Below are 16,556 nucleotides of genomic sequence, written 5' to 3'. Positions count from 1 at the left end.
GCTTTTTTCCTTTACATACAGGACACATGACGCAGGTATAAAAATAGACTGAACACTCACACTTTGTGCAGATGATCCTGGGTCTCTCCCAGGTGCCATCGGCTCGGCAGCGAGCGTGGGGATGTGACGCTGGAAGAAGCCTTCAGAGCACTGGTAGCGTACTACTGCGTGGATGTCATAGTGTGACCTCCGCCGACCTATCAAATGGGCGTTCTCCACTGCAGGCGGGGTCCCGCACAATACTGCCGGAAAAAATTAAATCAAACCATATAAAACATACTGATAAAGGTTGGTATAAATCCAGTATCAAGTTCTACCAACAGTACATCATGTAGGACCTCCCATGATGACCTAGTATAGTATAGTAAAGTCTCACTTTCCACTTACTATTTGTTAAGCACAAATACTAATACAGCAAAACAGATACATACTATTTCACTAAATTAAATGTTCAAGGCACAACATAGCATGTGTATTTTGCCTCTAGATGGCAGTGTTGAGAAGAGCTGTGAGGCCAGAAGGAGGTAATGGGTATTTGCGCAGACAGGGAGCACAGCCAAACCACAGAGTCATGAGACCACAGCCAGACAAACAAACACTCTCAAACTACTTAATCCCTTTTCTCCCTGTCCTCCTCCATCCTTCTCCATCCTTTTCTAACTCCTCCTGACCACCAGCCACCCATCCCCCACCCCCCTTCTTTAGTTTTCGTTGCATCCCACAAGATCTCACTACTGAGTTCACATTCAGGTCGTCTGAGTCAGGCCACAGAGGGAAGGTGTGGGTGAGTGTTCGGAGAAGGATCAGAGGAATTTCAGATCATATTTGTGAACAAGGCAGTAATTGGCAATAACTGCAGTTCTGCTTTCTGGACAAGTGTAAGTGATCCCCGAGGAGAGAGATGGCAATAAGAGGAAGACTGAGATTGATATTGCTCTCAAAAATCAATACAAGATTGAGACTGAATCACAATCTTCACTTAAGTTTGTGTTTGTCTGCAATTTTTCCGAGCATCTGCTGTAGCTGTGACCTTTATTGTAGAGAAAGTGATGTGAAACAGCTATTGAAGTCTGACTAACTACTGACGCTTTGTTCTACATAAAGGGCACGAGGACTGATGATGAGCATTGATGACTAACAGGTGGCCAGCTGGTCAGCGATAACACACAAGCAACCAAATTGTATGAAGAAAGCAAAAACCTCTCGTCATAATTTTATTAAGCTTTGATTTGTTGAGCGTGTCAAACAGGGAGGGACAGCAGGTCATCGTTTGTTCACACTTCTTTTGGTTCTATTCAGTCCAGCAGCATGACAGTACCTGTGCCTTTTTTGCAGATGTAGGGCAGGTTGTAGTTGCAGGGCACGTCGTTCCACTTGCCATCCTCATGGGCAATGGTCACCACACAGTCCTCACCTCCTGCAAAGAAGTTATCTGGCTGGCTCTCCCTCCAGTTCTCATATACCTGCAAAACAGCAAACAACAGAGTTGAGCTGCATTTGCTTCATTTGTAAGTACCGAATCTCCAATCTTCTCTCCAAAAGATGAACACTGTTGCTTTCAGAAAGATGCCATTTGTAACATTCCACATGAGATTTTGCGCACACACGCACGCACGCACGCACACACACACACGCACGCACACACACACACACACACACACGGGAGACACATTTTTGATTAAAATGATTTTTAAAAATTAGCAACTTTTCTCATTTAGTTTCTTACTAAGAGCAATATGAATGTAACATTTTCTGCCAAAGATACAAAGGTTTTGGCTATTTCACAATGGAGTTCTTTAATTGTATTTTACTCTTCTCACTATTTGAAGTGGGCGGGGCTCATCTGAAGTCATGTATTTATGCCCATCAATCAGAATTTAGCAGCATTTTAATCCAAATCTGATGCCAGTTGTGGGGTTGTCTGCTGATGTTGAAAGGCCGCTCTATATCAAATCTGATCAAACCAGACCAACACAGATTATCTGAGTTTTTCAGTGTGAAACTTTTAATCAGTAGCTTAGAATGTTTTTCAATGTTAGCTGGAAGCTTTAGCATTGTTACTAAAGCTTAGAACTGAAGATTTGAATTTTTTAGGGGCTTTAAAACTGGAGTCAGCGGCACAATTCAAAACTGATCACTGACCAGATCGTTGCTGTCAGTCCACTGAAAGTCTTCCTCCACTGTACGGTCATTCAGTCCGATCCAGGCATTGTCATGACCCAGACCTGCAAAGAACAACAGTTCACATGTTCTTTTGACTTAATTACTTAAGTACTTTTGTAAAAACTCTGATATCCATACAAACTCACTGATACATATCTCAAATGTGTTCAGTCTTCCTGTTCTTCTCCCTCTTGTTAATTCCATCATCTTTTATTAATATCATTTCATTTTTGCATAATTCTACTTGTGACTTCCTTCCTTGTCTTGCTTTGCCATCAGTAAGTTAACAAATTAGGAAGACTATGGAAACAAGTTACAGGGATATGTGCTTTTTTATCCTGTTTCCTGCTTCAAAGCACCTTGTTTTGCTATATGATATTTATACTTTGTTTTATTAGGGCCCAAAGCACGAAACATGCAAGGTCCCTATTGCAACTGAAGGGATTTTTTCCCCTGCAAAGTAACCTCAACTTTGGGGGCCAAAACATGCTCGAAAACTCACCAAACATAATTCAGACGCGATGAAAAATTTGTATTCTATGGGTTTCGCGCATGGGCGTGGCAAAATGGCTCACTAGCGCCCCTACAGAGCAGCCCCCGGACAAAGTTTCACCTATGTGTACGAAATTTCTGTGGTAGATGTACAAAAAAGCCTCTTGGAGCCATTGCCCAACACCCAACAGGAAGTCTGCCATTTTGGATTAAATTAATTTTTGCCAATTTACACGCGTACTTTAACAAACTCCTCCTAGGGATTTAGTCCGATCGACTTCAAATCTTCGCTGTGCAGTCTAAATCCACTCACAATTAAAAGTTGTACAAACGGTGAGTTTTCGTCCACGAGCGTGCCCGTAGCATGGCGTCCAAAATCAATGATTCGCCATAAAACATGAAGTTGTTGTAACTTCAGTCCACATGCTCATATCTGCACCAAATTAGGAATGTACTATAAGAGTCCCGCCCTGAACACAGCCACATGCCAATATTCACTCAAAGTCACAGCGCCACCTGCTGGCAACAGGAAATGACACGTTTTATGCTGTAATGTACTGCTCCTAGCAGGTTGGACATATCAACTTCACAACTATCCCAGAAAACCCATTGTAAAACTCGTGAGTTTGCAGTTAACGGCGTGAAACAATATTCACTCATAGTCATAGCACCACCTTCTGGCAACAGGAAGTGACCTTCAACGAAGCAACCCCAGTGGCATGTACGAAACGTCTGTGACACGTTTCATGTCCAGACCAAGCAGGAAGCTTCTGGTCTGAGACGTGAATCCAATGCGTAAGTCCCATAAATCTGCATTCTATTTAACGGCCAGCAGGGTGCGACTCTTCTGGTTGCAAAAAAAGTCTGGTTTCATTAGAAAGAATGGTACTAGGGTGGTGATGGCACAATGGATAAGACACATGCCTTTGGCGTGAAAGACGGGGGTTCAACTCCCCGCTGTGACCCATCCACCATTGTGTCCTGCAGCAAGACCTTAACCAGTGCTGTTGAAAAAGCTTATTAGGAGTTGGCTGTTCACTGTCTCTGGTGAGTACATTTAGTTTTAAGACTGTTGTTCGCTAGACAAAATTATCAGCCCTGTTAAAATGACAGTTAAGGTGAATATACATATATATTGGTGAATATACAATATATATTGCCGTTAGCTCCACCGTCTCGTCCAAATATGGTCACGTCCGGTGCCGCTGGTTGCAAAAAATCAACATGGTGGCGCCCTGTCGGCCAAACCAATGGGTGACGTCACAATGACTATGTCCACTTCTTATATACAGTCTATGGTCCAGACGTACAAAAAACCCTCTTGGAATGATGCCCTAAATCCAACAGGAAGTCAGCCATTTTGAATTTTGTGGTAATTTTTGGATGATTTACACACTCCGTACTTTAACAAAAGATTTTGCTGTCTAGTCTAATCCCACTGATTAAAAGTTGTACAAATGGTGAGTTTTCATGAAACGGCATGCCTGTGGCGTGGCATCCAAAATCTATGAATTGCCATGAAAGAGGAAGTTGTTGTAACTTCAGTGTACATGCTCACATCTGCACCAAACTTTACGTGATTGAACAGTCACGCCCCGAACACATCTGCCAAAATTGCCAATAATCAATATTCAGTTATAGTCATAGCGCTAAGTGCTATGTAGCGCCACATAGAGGACACAGGAATTGATGATTAACACCTTTGTGTAGCGTCCGGAGCGCGTGGAAAATTCACAGAGCTGGCAGAGCTCCAGAATCTGCAATACAGCTGCCTCACTCCTCAACATGCTACATGTGCGAGGGCCAGCCCAATGCTGCTTGCAGCTTTAATTTAATTGGATTGAATTTGTGTCTTTCATTTTGGTTTTCTTCTTTTTTTTCTGTTTGGTGAATATTACACACATACCATTGATAAACTCCTGCTCAGTGGCGGAGATGATGCTACTGAGGTGGGCACTGTGCTCTCTGCAGTCTTTCTCTGCATCCTCCCAGGTGTGTCTGTGGGTGAAGTACCTGTGGGACAACACAGTGGATATGAAAAGGTATTTTTCATATATTATGCAGCCAGACATGTTTAAATGGTACAGAGCGCTGCGGTAAGTATGTCACGGATAACTCCAGGGTATAAAAGAGTGATGTAGATAGCTGAGACACCTGTGGTTGCAGGTAAATATATTGTGACTCCATTTATTTTAACAGCACAGACAGTTCTTCATCAATCCTACCTGTAGCAGTGGCCGTGGAACTTCCTCCAACCGTGCTCGCAACCTTCTATGTCTATAAAGATGAAGAGAAAGGAGGAGGGGGAATGAGAGAAGCTAAATTCATTTCTTTAGGAGCACGTTAAAGGAAGATAAAATAGTCTGTAAAGATGGAAGGAGAGAGGAAGTTTTTATACTGAGCGTTCTGTCTTATCTGGAGAATAAAGGCTAAAATATTGACTCTGGCATCTTACGTAAATACATAGACTGTAATTATACAGGCTCGTTTTCAATTCACAGCACACATGTGGCCCTCTCTCTGCACTATTAGTATTCATTAATAACACCAAGGCCTGTGGATTCATTTATAACTGCAAAGGTTAGATATTCATTAATTCTCATTATTACTAGAGCACGTCTCTCACACACACACACACACACACACACACACACACACACACACACACACACACACACACACACACACACACACACAAAGGACAGATCTGGAGCTGGAGGTGGAGGTGGCTAAAACCAGTGAGATGATGAATCAGCTCTTGTTTGTGTGTGTGTGTGCACATGGGTTTGAGTGTGTGGTATGGGGGGTGATTAGTGCCACCTACCACAAAGACACACATGTGAATCTTGCATCATGGTCATGAGACTAGATTGCCTCTTTTTGCTGCCTCTTTCATTACCTAACACTATTCCTGATTTGCATACTTCAATATCACTTCATTGCTAGCTTAGCCTGGTTTGTCTGTGTAGGTTCTCAGTCATCCAGGTCATAGTTATCGTCCCTCATCCAAGATCTTGGATGAGGGATGAAATGTCTTCTAGTATCTTCAACCAAGTCCAGTTGACCTTGACCTCAACCTTCGTTGGTTAGCCTGGTTTATATTTATGAACAGAGCTCTCCGCCTGCTTGTTATCCCTGGCTTGTTTCTTACTTATTACTTAGGCATTAACGTTAGTTATCATTATTATAGTTAAAACTAAAAGTACTTTCTTACTTATTTATTTACACGGGTAAACAGCTAGCCTGGCTGTGTCCAGAGGTAGGTGTACGTAAAAGCTACATTTTTACCTTGACAAAAATTACTGTCAGTCTAGGTTTATATAAAAAATACAGTATTATCAACAAATATTTATAGTACCCTGTGGAATTTATGACCACTTGTTTTATCTGTGGATTCATGTTTTTTTTCCTCTTTTTTTCTCTTTGACAGTTGGTCGAGGTAACACACAAAGAAGCATGGCAATGCAGCAACAAAAGCATTGTAAAAAGATTGCAAGCCAGTTAACATTGGTACAAACAATGCAGAATAAAATATTCAAACAATCTGCCTTGTACGTATTTTAACTGGTAGGAAAAATATTCACACATGTGTTTGACCTTAGGAATACCTCCAGGAACACTGAATGTAAACAACTATTGTTTGTTCACAGGATACCTCCACAGGGTACTTTAAACTACATAATACTGTTTCAACAATTCTCTCTAACCACAAAAACAGTATTATTATCACACTTATTATAACGCAACTGTTTTTATTCATGTCATCTACCACACAGATACATAGTAATGTGTGCATGTTTGTAGGATGCTGAGTAAAAACTGAGCAAATGCTATTTAATGCATGGAAAATGTGTATGTTGTTGTGCCTGCAGGAGTTTCAGTCATATCTGTCACTCTGCAGCCTTGTGACACACACAGATACACTGTCTAATAGCTGCTGGGAGATGCGTCTTTGTGATATTGTGTCCTGACAAGTAGCTGTAACAGATGCTGCACACTGATCAGGATTATTTCCACCAGCACAGTTTGCAACCGACCTTTTACTGCTAGTATCAGATGACTGTGACTCTTAACAAGTTCACCACTGTGGTTGCACACAGAACAATGTGAAGAATGTGTTGGTCCAACATCAGGAAAGCATGATAATTCCCCTCACATAGCTTGGAGTCTGGTCTGTCCTTCATCCATTTGTATGTGGCAGTTTTCTGACTCACCCTTCTCACATGTATCTCCTCCATAGCTGGGCAGGCAAAGGCAGAGGAATGAATCAATCCTGTCGATGCAAGTGCCTCCATTTTCACATGGCTCGGACTGGCAGTCATCAACGTCTGTGAGAAAAAAGAAAAAAGCAGCAATGACAGGCGGGCTGCAGATCTCATTAGGGTTGAGATTCAAAGAATGTATTCTGCTTGAAAAGATGTTTGCTGCCATTCAATCACTGACTCAGCATGAGCTGGTCATTAGTCCTGGTTTAGACAGTGAAATGCGTCCATGTTGGTGAGTACAGTATCATAATTCAAACAGGGCATGAGGTGAACACAGACTGTCTAATCCCCTTCACAGTCCTTATTTGTCCTCATTCTCACAGAGGAAGACACTCTACACATTTACAGAGCTTAAAGTTGACTTGATCAATTTCTAATCTCTTCTTTTTTCTTTTTTGTCTCCATTTGCAAAACGCTGTTTTGGCAGCTCCTGAAGAGGCCTTTAGCAACAACAGATACCCTGCAATATCCAGGGCTGTTGTGCTCTCTAACCCCTCTGTGGGAAAAAAAATGAAAGCAGACGGAACATTTCTCTACGGGGATCAATAAAGTAACACTTCATCATTGTAAATGGAAGGCGTGTAATCCTCTTTCACCGCTGTGGGGGTTTTTGGACCCAGAAAAACAGATCTACTCCAGGACTGCAGAAATCTATTAAAACTCACAGCGAGAGTGCAAAAAGAAAGCTACTTTTAAGTTCAAACTTACCTCAAAGTATTTCCTCAGATCTTAACGGTTACTTAGTTCCAAGCAAAAAGCTAGACACTGAAAAAGGTCAGTGGTTGTGAAGAGCTAAATGTGTCAGGCAGATCAAACTAGAATGACCTTTAGTCTTACCGTTGTCACTAGACACAATATTTTTATCAATAAAGTATGTTGCAGGTTACAAGTGTGAGACAAGTAGGATTGTTTTTGAATCTTTTTTTTTTTACATCCAGTTTTCTCAGCTTTAACTTTAGTTTTTGCTGCAGGTTCAAAATGCTTCAGGTAAAAACTGTATATTTGTTTCTTAAAAATGGCACCTCTTTAAAGATGAATGAAGAAAAATTAGGTTGTTTTTTGAGGACAGATATAAGAACTGAAACCAGAGATTTGTTCCAATGTATTTTCTTCTTATGTGATTTCTTACTCTTGAACTGCTTGAAGCTGTGATAATCATAATCACACAATGTTGTTTTTAAGATCAAATAGTAATTTGAGAGCATATGTTACCTGAAACTTTTTCAAACGTCACTTATCTTATTGAAGAAATAACCGTTGACAGCTTTGTTCATTGGTTTAAATAACTGTAAACCACTATGTGTAGATCTTCAAAAATACCTTTAGAAAACACAATTAAGGATTAAATCTATTTTTTAATTACTAAATTATCGTGAAATCTTACAAAAACTCTTATTATATGAATCAAGGCATTAGTTAGAAGGATTAGTTATTTTAAACACAATTGTACCAAACTTCTACCAAACTTTCATTTATGGGAGATTAAAGATTTGATTCAAATTGCGAGATAATCTCCAAATGAGAAAATTCATCTGAAAGTCACACATTAGTGTGTTCAGTCAAAGAGTGCACAGGCTGGATTTCCTGCAAAGTGATGGAATAGGTTTTTGGTTTTTTTAACATGTATTTATTTATTTTAGCAACACTGGAGAAAATTGCTAATCCAGGAATGTGTAGTTACTCGGGCATCAGACTCTTCATGGTTAAATGGTTTGAATAATAATACATAAACATATGATTTAAAAAATGATGCCCCAAGCTAATTATGACCTTGAATGACCTATAGATGCAATAGTTCATAGTTAAACACACACCACCAACTTCCTCTCCCCATTAAAATCACCCCAGCTCTTTGTTGTTCAGTATAAAAAGTCTGATCCCCTCATCCCTCATCCATTATGCAGAGGGAAGCTGCTCCTCAGAGAGATAATACTGCAAATTCTGCAAATCCATAACAAAGCCTTCCAGCAAGCCCACGCATCGGCTGCTGGCTGTCAGTTTGATTGTCTGTCTGTCCATCCATCCATGTTTCTGTGACACTGAATAGACAAAACTTGGCACTCAATAAGTATTAAGGTGTTCACAGTCTGAATGAGACTATGAATAGATGCTGTGTGCGGTTTATTTATTTATAAAGTGATAACTTCCTTGAAGTTCTGGATGTTGAGGAACAAATTAGGACCCTGAAGGCAGATTTATACCCGCGTGTCAAAGTGTTACAGCAGCTCTGCATAGGTGTTTCCTTTGGGACTTAAAGGAAAAATGTCACTGTATTAGGGGCACTCCATATCATTTCATATTTATCATTGTGAACCTTAATGTGGGTGGACAAAATAACATTTGTTTGAGTCAGAATATACTGTATTACATGTGAACTGAAACAGTAAGTCACTGAACCAAATTGTATACCAATTCAAAGACATTAAATTGTTTCTTAAAATCCCTGCACATCCACACAGGTGTTTCTATTATTATGCTTAGACCTCTGCTATATTTTGAATTGTCACAGTACAGTTGCTACTAATAACATTAACAATGTCTTCTGTGAAAAACACCTATCAAGCGGAGTCCTGAGAAGAAGTCAAATCAGGTGACAAAAGTGAAAACAGTGGAGTGGATGCGTCATGGGCCTTTAAATCAGAGCCGGTGATTTAAACAAGAAATTGCAGTGGGAAGTGAATGAAAGCCTGTGGGTGGAGTTTTGTGTGGTAGATTTTGCTGCAATCCGTGGCTGTGTTTCATTTGTCCATGCCAGTGTGCCGCTTGTTATGCAGCAAGGGAACCCACAGTGGGTGCACTGGTAGCCAAATTATTGAGGTGCATATTATAGAAACGCCAAGGTCTGTCGTTCAGTTCTGGCTGAGGACTTTTGTTGTATGTCATACCACGCTCCTCTCTCTCCCCTCATTCCTGTCTGGCTCTACATTCTGAACTATTCAATAAAAAGAGAAAGGAACAAAGAAAATGCAAAACAACAATGCAGTGCAAGTGAAACCAAGTTTCAGCTGGTTGTCTGCAGATGTTTATTGTTACCTTGAAGACACAGGCTCACATCCTGCTCCTTGATAACCACCACAACATTGATCGGAGAAGATTCTGAATTTAGATACTGTCATCCCTCTTTGTGTAACATTCTTTGCAGGTCACAATTGGTTTTGTGCAACAAGGCAGCCAGTTGGCCCTGACTTTATTATCCCTCCTGTAGTAAAATGTATCTTATCTCTAACCTCCAAAGGTGGAGTCACAAACAGTGATCAGCACCTCTCAGCCGTCTTTATATCTGCACAAGGAGGTTATGTTTTTTCTGCTGCTGGTAGCTCCTTCTGTCAGTAGCATTTCACAAAATCCTATGAATGGATTTCTATGAATTTTGGTTGTCATGGAGGCCTTTGGGGGAGGAACAATTGATTTGTGTTCGGTGGTGAACTGAACCTAGGATTAAAAAATAACTTTTTTTGTAGCCATGACGAAACCAAGAGAGGTCATGACTTGATTCCAAAACCTTTAGGTATTTTAGCTGGGAAAAGAAATCAATTCAACTTAAAACCTCAAGTGACAGTGAGTAGATTTTTCTTCACTACATGACTCTACTGTACTTTAGCCAGGAATTGTGATTATGACAAACTGGCAGTTAAAGCTGCCAATAGTTTAACCTTGAGGGATCATTAGCATGTCCTTACTCTGCCAGTCTGAGTCTAACCTTTGACCCCATCCTCCATTCCACCTCCTCTCCGTGACAAATAGCTCGGCCTTTCACCTGCCAATAGGTCCTACGTCAATATCTACAGACTGATGTAGGGCTGACTTTATTATGCCACTGTGTGGATGCATGTGTGTTTTTGTGTGGGATGTGTGTATTTGTGTGTGTGTGTGTGCAAGCATCACTCACCAATCTCACAGTTCTCCCCAGCGTATCCTTGTGGGCAGTAGCAGCTGTAGCCTTTTCCCTGAGGAAGGCACTTTCCTCCGTGCAGACATGGGTTTGTCACGCAGGGCTCCACCTCGACTGAAAGAGACAGACGGATGGGGGTGGAGGGGGAATTGAGGGATTCAAAATTAGGGAGTTAATAAATGATGCAGTGAAGGAGAATGTTTTTTTTTCTGTGTGTAAATGTGCTTTATTTTGTCAAGGATTAAACAGGTGTATCTAAGTACACCGCCTCCACAATGATCCTCTAAAGTAGGATGGCTTAAACGCAGTTTCCCTCACCACTGCTCAGACTTTAAATCAATACAAGATCTCTGTATGAAAAAACATGGCACCCTAATTTTCCAACATAGCAGCTGGTCCAACAAACCAGTGGTTACAACACACGCATATCCATTTCACACTCTGTCTCTTTCAAAGGGATCAGAAGCCAGAGAGCCTCAACCTCGCCATCCACTCACAGACACAGTTGTCATGGTTACCATATGGAAAGCGAGGCCTTGGCTCACTCCACCGAGCGTAGTGGGCAGCGTGAGAACTTCAGACATTAGCCATCCTCAACAGAAATGAGCAGACCTCCCGCTGAGTGCCTCGGCCCCGCCATTCACCCCTTAAATGCGTGCGTGTGTGTGGTCTTCTTCCACAATTACAAATTTCCATATCAATCGACACACTACCACGTGTTTCTCCCCTGAGCTGCTCATTATAGAAACTTAAGGTCTTTGAAAACCACCACTCGTTCATCCTGGCCGCAAAAGCTCGGCTGTGGGAGTCTTTGTTCTGCCAGCTCTCTCTGACATTGAGGACTGCTTAGGAGGGGGTGGTGTGTTAGGTTGACAGTTAGTGTGTGTGTGTAGGTGTGTGTGTTTGTGTGTTTGTGTTTACACGGCACAATGAGCGAAAATCAATACCTCGGCTATGATTAGCCTTGAGGCTGATCCTGTCCAATAACTAACCAGAAGCAGACATCTCAAGCTCACATCCTCTGAATTATCCTCATACCTGCTGTTTTGTTGGGCAATATAAACATTCAGGGACAAAATATACAAAAAAATACTGAGGGTTTTCAATCACAAGGACTCCAGTACAGAGCCAGATTTCTCAATAGCATCAGCTCCATAGATTTATGTTAAGTTTTGCGAGCAAATCCTCTGCTCATGGTTTGAATTCTGCTGAGGTCAGGTGCTAAAATCAGCCATGCATTTCATTTAATGTGCATCAGTCCAGGCCAAAGTGCACTTGCAACCGCTGCATCAGTCAAGGTCATGGCACACCTTGACAAATATCAACTGTTATGACAAGCAGATTTACTACACTGTGTGTGTGTGTGTGTGTGTGTGTGTGTGTGTGTGTGTGTGTGTGTGTGAAAGATAAACCATGTGCGATTGGCTGTTCATTAAATCGGGTGGTGCAGAAAAATCAATAGGCTGTAGAAGGAGGTGACAGAGTGGACTGTCCCTTGCTCTGCACAGTGGCTGACACCACCGGCACATAACAACAACAATAAGCTGGCAACAGCAAAATCCAACTAATAAGTTTACAGAGATCGGACAGTAAGGGGATAATACTTTGCAGTGGCAATGCTGGGATAACTCAAAGTATTAATCCACACATCTCACATAGCCGCTGCTTCGAGTAATCATAGACACAGTGGAAATATGGTTTACTCTGAGAATATGATTTTAAGATAAGCTCTTTAGACCTCACAGATGGCGTTGGCATTTCTGTGAAGGCAGGAGAGCACAAAGAAGAAGGTGAAAACAATAAAACTGGCTGCAATTTAAATGTTATAAAAAGATGGTGTGATAAAAATCTGTTTAAAAAGATAAGACAATGAAAAGAAAGTTGATGGCATTGTGTGTGTGTGTGCACTGAGCGTGCATCCTCGTGTGTCTGCATGTGTGTGTATTCATGTTTGAGAACAATGCTACTGGAGGTCCTTGAATACAACCCGAGGCCTCACTTTTGTCTCTTCTCTCGCATTGATTGAATGGACTGATGAAGTGCTCCGTGATCCAGTCAAGAGAGAGAATACTGACCACCACCATGAAACCCAACCACAAGGGACTGAACTGGAGCAGAGAGTGTGTACATGAGAAAGAGAGAGAGCACGAGGGATGTCAGCTGAAAGTCATTATTTTTGTCGATCCTGCGAGAGCATCCATCCACTTCATCTTTTTGTATAGCAAAGATGTCAGTGTGTGTTTGTGTGTTTATGGCCTTCTGCCATGCCTCATGACTTCAGGGTCTAAGTCAATCAATCAACCCTCATACTGTACACCAACAGCCCAGATGGTTGCCCTCGGCTTCTTGTTGATACAGTTTACAGCTGTTTTCTATCCACAGACTCCTCACACCCCTAAAACGCAGCACAGCCATGCCTGCCATAGCCATGAGCTGCTTTTTCAAAGGGAGCAAAAATAATCAACATACAAATGTGTGACAGCATGTTGCTCGTGGGGCTTTCAAACGCCAGGTGATAGGATGTTTCCTGTATGAGCTCTCATTATCAAGCAAAAAATAAGTAGTAAAGCAGGTGGCCAGCCAGGAGCTTCACTGAGATACACTGCGCTACAGACTTAATCAACTGATTGTGTAGGGTGGCGGGAATGCGCTCTCTGCTTCTGGCAGGAATCAAAAGTATGCAGCTGGTCTGTACACATTGAATATTTTGAATAAATATGCCAGTAGCGAGGTCAGGGGAGGAAATGAAAAGACAATCTGAGAGAGTTTTATTTTTGTCTGCTGTAATTTCGGTTATTAAAAAAAGTGTACAGTTTATCAAAGTAATTCCTGAGACATGCAGACACATTGTCACAGCTAAGACTATAAACAGTCTCTGGCAAGTTACATGAATAATGTAAAAGTAATAACTTATTACTCATTGAAAAATTAATTCATTACAAATTAGTCAACAGCAGAAGTAAATATTACATTACTCGCCACACTACTTTCTCTTACTCAGCACTGCTTCATGATAGAAGCTTTAAAACAATATTACAGACTAAGACTTACAGGAGGTAATATGCTAGACGATTTCTTGGCAATGGTCCCTGACTGACAATTGCTCTTATACAAAAAATTATCTGACACATAACCATCCATAAAATTGTCGTTTGTACGTGTAATCTAACTAATGTGTTAATTAGTGAACTTTAGAGGAGCTGGTTGGATGCTTGCAGTTACCTTCGGTAGGTGTTTCCAGTCTTTGTGCTATGCTAAACTAACCGGCTACTGGCTCGAGCTACAAATTTATTGGGTAGACATGACAATGGTATCAGTCTTCTCATCTGACTCTCAAGAAGAACAAGAAAAAAAGATTTATTTGCAAGAAAGTGAATAAATGTATTTCCCAATATGTCATACTTTTCCCTTAACAAGCAGCAACCCTCTGGTTATGAGGTATTTTGACCATCAGCAGATGGCTTAGCACCAGTGACCAGAAGTCCAGTCTTCACGGTGAAGCCGTGGGGTTTACACACCCTCCAACTCTGAACAAAACCAGCTGATTTATGAATATAGGCTTACCAGTGGTTTACGTTAGCAAGCCAGCTAAAAAAACAACATATGAATGCAACAACTTCTGTTTCCGAGAAATATATTTCTTCCCTTGTGGCAAAGGCTAGCCACTTCCCCCAGCTCCTGCACCAAGCTAGTGGAACTGTGTCTCCACTGAACACACAATAGATTATCTAGCCTCTATAAAACTCCTGGTAAGACAGCAAAAACTGTGACAACCTCAAAAGATTACTAATGTTTTAATACGTGTAATGTAATCGTAGAATTTCAAACTGTTATCCTGTTACTGAAAAAAGAAACCACATTACTGTAAAACATTACTAAGTAATATTTATTGCCCATCATTGGTTACAGACAGAATATCTGCCACTTTATTTGGAGGTTAATACCTAAAGTGAGCTGGAATGTCTACAGTGAGGTAAACTAACTATCAGTAAATATTGTACCAGAAAGTTGGTCTGTAAAACGGGACAATGGTTGGGTAATATTTTTCAATTTCTCTCATCCAAATAAGTTTGGCTAACTTTGGTTTGTTTAAACCTGAACCTCATTTTTGCTGCCCCATCAGACTTCTTTCTTGACGTTGCTGTATTGACAGATATTTAACTATTTCCAATATAAAGTACAAAAAAATAATTAAAATAGTGCTTTTTGTGGAATAATATCAAAATTATGGCGTAATTACAGTGAATAAACAGATACATGGACGCACTTATCAAATAAAGTAAAGTCTAGCTACAGGATGATAAAACATCTGAAAATAGACATAAATGCTAACCTGTTGGGCTGAGAGATGTGGTGCTGATGTTAACTCCTCCTCTGTTGCTCTCCTCCTCCATGTTGACAGGTAACAGGGCCCCCGATCCCACAGCGTGAGACCAAGCAGGCTCCTCCTCATCTGGGGGTTCTGATAGTATTGGAGGATAATCCAGAGAGTGGTTCACAACTGCTTTCTCCACTGGGACCCAGTTAATAGATGTCAGGGGGGTAGTGGAGCTGTCCTGGTTGTCTGAGTGAGGAGATGGAGCTGGGACTCTTGATCCAACTGTTTGAGATGGGGAATGGGAAAGGGTTGAGGGTGACGGTGAGAGGGACAGGGTGTGGGAGTTGGATGGAGGTGAGGAAGTAGATGGAACTGGGGAGGAGGAAGATGGAAGAGAAGGGGATGGGGAGGGAGACTGGGATTCAAACAGGGATGGAGATCGAGGCATGGACGCAGTGACAGATAGTAGTGGTGGTGGGGATGAGGAGAGTGATTGGTCTGGACCTGATGGCAATGGGGTTTCTACTGGTAAAGTGGACGGGGATTCAGATGTAGATAAATCAGCGCTTTCCGACCCAGTTGTCATTACTGTGAGCTCCAGAGGACTTTCAGTGGTAGTGGTAGTCGTTGTAGTGGTGGACTGCCCCTTCCTGTGACCCCTCTCTCTAGATCTTTCTCTGGATCGTTCTCTTGGTTTACTTGTTTCAGCTGGTCGGCGTGAAACTTGTATTTCCCCCTTCGCTTCTGCACTGCTGACCTCTCCACTCCCCTCGTCTTCACCTTTCCCCTTATCCTCTCCTCTCCCCTTCTCTTCTCCTCTGCTCCTGTCCTCCCCCCTGTTCTTCTTCCCCTTCCCTCTACCTCCTCTCCCACTGGATCTAGAGGTCACCGTCTCCTCCCTCTTGTCACCCGACTGGGTTGTGGTCTCCACTTCAACACGGACCCAGGTTTCCCTGCCAGAGGACGTGATTTCAAGTGCAGAGCTGGAGGCAGTGGGCACGTGCATCTCTGAATTCTCTCGACTCTTGGTACTCTCTGTAGTCATAGAGTTACCGGAGGCAGCTGAAGTAGATGCCAGACGAGTGGGTGATTCTTCACTAGCTGGAGTCGAGTTTTCCCTCGAGGGACTGCTGAACCATGAACTCCCCCAAAAAAACAAACCTGCGGAGGTCAAAAAATAAACAAAAAGGGTTTAGAACACAGGGAGTCGGGAGCACAATTATTGCAGACAGAGAGAATAGTGCCAAAGAGAGAGCCAAGAGTGACGAACAAAGTAAAAATCATCTTATGGATGCTGCCTGCAGTGCCAAGGGAGACAAAACAAACACTTCTAAGCTGTCTGAGCTATCCGTCAGCTGTTTTTCTCTATCACTGTACCAACACCCTCGCCTGCAAGCAAACACATTTAAAGAACAGGTCTGAATAG

The 16,556-nt window shown here is 41.8% G+C and overlaps 1 protein-coding gene across 1 annotated transcript; it reads right to left on the bottom strand.

The window, feature by feature from the left end:
- Positions 1 to 60: 60 nt before the first annotated feature.
- LOC119884436 (neurocan core protein-like) lies at positions 61 to 16,295 on the bottom strand (the record flags this gene model as incomplete). Its single annotated transcript, XM_038694836.1, is given in 9 exon segments — positions 61 to 114; positions 117 to 242; positions 1,319 to 1,463; positions 2,143 to 2,225; positions 4,562 to 4,668; positions 4,881 to 4,932; positions 6,870 to 6,983; positions 10,810 to 10,926; positions 15,146 to 16,295. Coding segments are annotated over 9 exon segments (1,948 nt in total), but the record flags the coding sequence as incomplete, so codon positions are not given.
- Between the last annotated feature and the right edge of the window lie 261 nt (positions 16,296 to 16,556).

The sequence above is a fragment of the Micropterus salmoides genome, unplaced genomic scaffold (assembly GCF_014851395.1).
Source record: "Micropterus salmoides isolate LMB-PRFRI ecotype aquatic unplaced genomic scaffold, ASM1485139v1 Ms_hic_scaffold_3436, whole genome shotgun sequence".
NCBI lineage: Eukaryota > Metazoa > Chordata > Actinopteri > Centrarchiformes > Centrarchidae > Micropterus > Micropterus salmoides.
The sequence above is the reverse complement of the archived record's forward strand: the minus strand, read 5'-3'. Positions and strand labels throughout refer to the sequence as shown.